At 44.4% G+C, this 6,000-nt stretch overlaps 1 protein-coding gene across 2 annotated transcripts in view; it reads left to right on the top strand.

Moving 5' to 3' along the window:
• Positions 1-216: 216 nt before the first annotated feature.
• The window catches only part of LOC146630288 (protein sidekick-1-like), a 292,332-nt gene continuing 286,548 nt past the window's right edge, over positions 217-6,000 (top strand). For both annotated transcript variants that reach the window (XM_085355729.1, XM_085355728.1), the window contains exon 1: positions 217-388. In XM_085355729.1, the coding sequence (XP_085211855.1) occupies positions 217-388 (172 nt within the window). The remainder of the gene's footprint in view (positions 389-6,000) is intronic.

The raw sequence follows: 6,000 nt of genomic DNA, 5'->3' as shown, positions 1-6,000 counted from the left end.
CGAGCCTCCTTACCCCCACAGCCTGCCTAGTTGCGGAGTGAGAGTTGGGAGTTTGTCAGCAGTGACAGCTTTACCCCGGGAAGGGCAGAACTGAAGCCTGCCCCCGCCACCAGCACCTCCGCCACCCATTCGCAGTTCTTCTCATTCGTGCGCAGGGCAGAGAGAGACTGAGAGTTGCAGAAGCAAAGCGAGAGAAGCGGAGCCTTTTCCCGCAGGATGAAGCCGGGAATTAGCTGTCCGGGATCTCCGGAGCGTGTGGAGGGACCCGCTGCAAGGAGCCGGGAGAAGATGGTGATGGGAACCGTGACGACCCGGAGAGTGAGCCGGTGTCTGCCTCTATTTCTCCTGCTCCTTCTCGGCAGCAACTGCCACATGTTGCACGGCCAAGGTATGAGCTGAACTCTCAAATGACAGATGATGCAGAGCAAATAAGAATGTTTCTCATTAGATTTTTAATGCGGGTTCTTTAGTTTTTTTCATAGTTGATGTAAGCAGAAAATCTATTGTCTTAATAAACACCCCTTTGTCAGACCCCTTTGTCACTGCAATCATGCTGAACAGGAGCAAGAAGACATAAAGACCCTAAACTGCAAAAACAGTGATTTAACATATTAAGTTTATCACTTGGTGGAGTTCTAATCCATATCTGCAGGAGAGGAAAAGAGAGGGTGGTTTTATGGGGGTAATTATATTCTTGTGTTCAGAGACAGAAAAGGCTAGGTATTTTGTGCAGTGCGTGTATTAATTATTATTATTGTTATTATTATTATTGTTTCTATTCATACTATAAATCGCAGGATTAAGTTATTGAGGATGTGTGTGTGTGTGTGAATGGGGGGGTGTCTTAGTGTTACAGTTTCCAGGCACTGATAATCCCCCTTTTATGCAGTGACCTGCTTAACTACAGCTCTTGATTTGGCACAGAAACACACAAATGCACAAACATGTAGATACACACACACACACACACAAACATGCAGCCTCACACAGTGTGTTCATTTAAGCCGTATCCCATTTTGGCGTTGACCCTGTTGCTTAGGCAGGTGTCCGGATTAGTATGAGACTTGTAGCTGCGTGCTGAGTGGAGTAATTGTTGAATATGGCAACAGGAAAGGAGACAGATATGATGAGATATTGATCCCTTACCAAAGGTGGAAATGGTTGGTTGCCTTGTTCTAAGTATTTATATGTTATTGTTGTTTTCTTTTGTCGCCACAGTGGAAAGAAACTGCAGTGGTTGTGCTATGAATGTGATTTTTTTTTTTAATGTACCTCATAGGAGGATGTGAGAGTGGGGAAACAAAAGCATGGAAAAGGTCAGGCTGGTGTTGACATGCAGTTTTTCTCTTGATCACAGATGGTGTGGTGGGCAGAACGTAAGGCTGAGAGTTTGGGGTAATGAGGAGGAGGAGGAGAGGTGGGGGTCTTAGGAATGTCTGCGTGTGTGTGTATGTGAAAGAGAAGTGTGGGGGTGTGCTATTTGTGAACGTATGGAGGATATGTGCAAGCGGTTTAAGTGCAAGAAAAGTGCCCGCATGAGTGTGAAGAAGGGGAGCGGGGAGGGTGAGAAAGTCAAGAGTGTGGCTGAGAGGGCAAGGAGGTGGTGTAAGAAGGAGTAGAGGAAGGAGAGAAGGGAGTGGTGAGGAAAAGGGGTGAAAAGAAAACGGTGCTGGCTTGGAGGAAGAATGCGGCGCACCGTGCTTGTCACTCACAAAGCCTTGCCTGCAGTTCAATCAATGATGACGGTATGACAACACCTCTGTGCATGTCAAAAGTTGCTCTCCTCTCCCTTCTTTCCCCAGTTGTCACACTCTCCCATCTTCCTCCCTCCCTTGGTCTCTCCCTCCCTCCCTCCCTCCCTCCTGCCAGCGGCTGCAGAGTCAGCTCCTTCTGTCCTCCTATTAATGTCAAGGTCTCACCACCAGCACCCAAGTTACCACACCCCCCAATTTTCCCACCATCAAGCCCAGCAGTCCCTTTCAGCTGTCTGGGTTTAAGGGGTGGAAGGGGGTGAATTGGAAATTAGTGAAACAGATTGGTGATGAGGCTGGTTGTGGTGAAGGGGTAGGGTGGTGGTGGTGCGGGTTTATTGATTTGATAAGCTGTGCCAGGCGGCCAATCGAAGACTGTAGATTTTCCAGGTTCCGACCCCTTTATCCCCAGCATTTATCAGGACGTTTTATTTTAGGAGGAAAAGGATGAAATTCATGAGCCAAGGTTGATCCTCCTGATCTCCCCCATCCCCTCCCCCCCTCCTTACAACCCACTCCCTCCACCCCTGCCCCTCTCCCCTTTTCACTCTCTCTCTTCTCTCCGCCAATCGATGCCCACACCCGTCCTCATAAATGCGAGGGGGTTTATATGAGCCAACTCGCGTCTCTGGGAGCACATTTAAATAAGCTCATCGATCTTTCATTTTAGAGTTTAAGTGACGGCAGCATTTTACTGTCCCCCCATCAACCCACCCCCACCTCCATCTCTCATCTGCTCACCTCTCCACCCTCCCTTCTTTATTCATAACTCATCCCCCCCCTCACCCTCCAACCTCTGCCTCCCTGTCACGGAGTGGGTTCTGCTCCACAGCTGTTTGACTGATTCACATTTCCAGCATGGATCCAGACAGAGCCTCATTGTAGACTTTACGTATATTCTGGTGAAGTCAAGGATAGGTCACATGCGCAGTGTTTCCAAATGTTAATCATATTCTACATCAATAACAGAGGGAGTCCAGAAGGCTTTACTATCTTTAATATAGCTGTTCAGTGATGAAAAACGATTTCTTGGTTTTTCTAAAAGCAGCCTTTTTTTTTAGGTTCTATACCAAACCCAAACCACTCATGACCACTGCCGAATAAAGTTTGAAAATGTGCAGGAGTTCACGTGTACAAGACACGTTAATGTATACCAGTGGTTCCCAAACTTTTTTTGCTGGGCCTCCTTTGTTTTACATGAAAAATGTTCCTGCCCCCCCAAACCCCCCTGCGCTTGCACACACACGCACTAACACATCCTCCAACCACACACCCCCATATTTTGCTCCATTGCGGTTTATTTCACACCTCAAACATTTAGTAAACAATTAAGCAAATACAAGTAATCTGCAATAAAAGACATAATGATAAAATAAACTACTAACTCTTTTACGCTACCTCCGAATCTACACGGGTATTTTTGGAAAAGCAACTGTTTTGTCCACACGTAAACAGCGTTTGGAATCACCAAAACTGAGATTTTTTAAAACTCCTTTTTTGCGTTTACATGTGGACGAGGAATACAGAGTTCGTCACGCAACGTCAAAGGTATGTGCCTTTTTTCACGTCATGCTGTGCGCCACGTTATTGTTTACATGAGAGGAATTGCAGAATGGCAGATAGAGACAAAATACTGTTACTGTTAATCTGACTATCCTCAGGTTTTACATTTACTGTCCATCCATTTACAAAGGCAGAGGCGTCACGGTGTGATTATTTTACGTGTAGTTGTTTTTTTTTCCTGTGTAATAAAATTCAACATTGCTATCAATACATTTTTAAAAAAAAATTCCTCTCTGTGCAAAATGGGTTTAAAAACATAAACAACTGTGGGATACTGTTTGTCCGTGATTTGAAGAGCCCAGCGCGTGCTCCCAACGAAGGGAAAATCAATTTTGCAGGGGAGACCTACCTCGGCACTTGTGCACGTGAAACCAAAGGGACGATATGCTTCACCATATTTTATAGTCTTTGGCTTAGAATGAAGTTGGATTGGAAACATGTTCAGCTATGCTTCATCTCCTGTTTTGCGTTTTTGTGGGCGCCCCGTGCTAGCAGTGTCCAAGCGTTTTGTTTTTTTCCTTTTCATACCGCGCCCCCCCCCAACCATGGCTCTGCGCCCCCCTTAGGGGGCGGGCCCCACACTTTGGGAAGGTCTGATGTATACAATGCCAGTGGTCTTTAAGAAGCCTAAATTGAACGCAGAGCTGTTATGCTAGCAGCTCCATACTAGTGGGTGTAGTGTTTTATGAATCACAGTTCAAAATAATCCTTATTTATCTTGGTGAAACGCCTCAGCCGCTCATCATCTGTCCAAAACAAGCTGTTTTAGCTCGCTTCCCTTTACGGCCACCCTCCCTCATTGGCTGCCTCCTGTAAATAAAAGGCTTGAAAAGCAGCTGCTGTGCTTGCAACCAGAGCTGTGTGCCTGAGATAACTATTTTAAGTATATCCCAGAGTAGAAAAAATGTATGTATCATATATCAAAAAACAGATATATAATTAAACTGGACCTATAAAAGCATTGTTGGTTCAATATAGTGTGAAAAATACAGCCTTTCCAGGCTTAAATCTGACTCCAGCATGCCAGCTGTTAAACCACTGCTCTTCTCTCAAGTATAAAAAATAAAGTGGAACGCAAAAGTTTTCCTTCTAACCATGAACTTTGAAGCTGCTTCCTTCGTCCTATGCCGGGAAAAGACTTTCACCACAAAGCTGACCCACTTAGTGGATCTATCAGTGTGTGATTAGGTTTGATATGACACATGCCATTGGCTCTGCTAAGCCGGTACTTGGTGCTGATTGGTCCACTGGGCATGCTTAAGTGAATTGAGGTCAGAGATAGGACATTATATGGTGGGCTGTGGGCTGGGAAGGTTCAGAGCATGATGTCAAAACCCAAATCAAATAGATTAGCATGCAGTTTGATGCACAAACTTCCATCCTCAAGTACACACTAAAGTCCTTCCCTCTCATCAGTGTCAAACAGCAAAAGCGGACGTGGAAATTTGCTTAACCTTGGAGTAATGAGGAGAGGGTAGATTAGAAGGCTCATCTAAATGATGATCATTGTCAGTGCTGCACTCGCTATTCATGTTTTTTAATTTATTTTATTATTTTTTTACTCTAGTGACAGCATCACCAATATTATGCCGTTATTTTCCAATTTTCATCATCTTCCACTGATGGTCTCACATTTCTGTGGCAACCTTTGCTTGGAGCTAAGAAAAAAAAAGCAATATTTTAAGAACAGTAGAAGCAATTTGTATTAGAGGCTGTTTGTTACCAGAGGTGTTATTGCACCTTTCATTACTTTAGCTTGCAACCTGGGGATTTTGATACAATTTAAAATGTACATGTAATGCTTGTTATGCACATGTTCTTTCTCTGCTCACAAGTATTTAATGCCACATTTGAATTCTGGGGGGATGGTGAATCTGTGTGTGTGTGTGTGTGTGTTTTAGAGTAGACCAAACATTGGACAGTGTGAATACATGTGTGTATGGGGGGTTGTCTGATAGATGTCAGGTTAGTCAGGTGTTAGAGGAAGTGAGGTCCCTGGTCGACTCCCTTATTTCCTGTCTGTCAGGAGGAACAAATCACCACGTTTCCACTGCCACCTGACACTTTGTTCGCTGTATGTGTGTGTGTGTGTGTGTTGGACTGCAAGAGAGTTTGTGTGTGTATCTAACTGTTTCTGTGTGCATGCTTGGTATGTGAAAGAGATTCTGGTCTTGACAGGACTACAGAGTACATACAGTATGTGTTGCTGCCCGTGCACATTGTTTTTGTGTGTGTGTATGTGTGTTAGACTGATGCTAACCCTCTATCACGCCTAAGTGTTTCTTTCTCAAAGCCGAAGAGGTGGCAGTTTAAAAGAAACAACAAAAGTTCCCTAAAGGAAGATAATCACCTGTGTGTTAGTCTGTGTGTGTGTGTGTGTGTGTGTGTGTGTGTGTATAAAAGTAAAGTACATCTTTTCTAGCTTTTTTGTTCAAAAGCGCACACACATAAACCCACATGAGCGCTAATATGGCTCTTTTTTGGTGAGTCAATGAGGTTGTTGTAAAGAGCTCAGTCATGCCATGATCCCTACTCTACTACAGTTCTACTATGAATGTGGAGAGTTAAAGGTATAAAACAGTCAACATATAGGATAAGGCGCAGATATAATTGCCAGAGGCGTTGTGCGTTTTTCTCTTTCTGCTCAGTTTGTGCTTCTGCCCAGTCAGAATGGTATTTTGTCTTT

This window comes from Diplotaxodon limnothrissa, linkage group LG6, assembly GCF_057381915.1.
Source record: "Diplotaxodon limnothrissa isolate DT_005_m linkage group LG6, D_limnothrissa_male_GT1.1, whole genome shotgun sequence".
Classification (NCBI taxonomy): domain Eukaryota; kingdom Metazoa; phylum Chordata; class Actinopteri; order Cichliformes; family Cichlidae; genus Diplotaxodon; species Diplotaxodon limnothrissa.
This window is presented reverse-complemented; position numbering and strand designations above follow the sequence as displayed.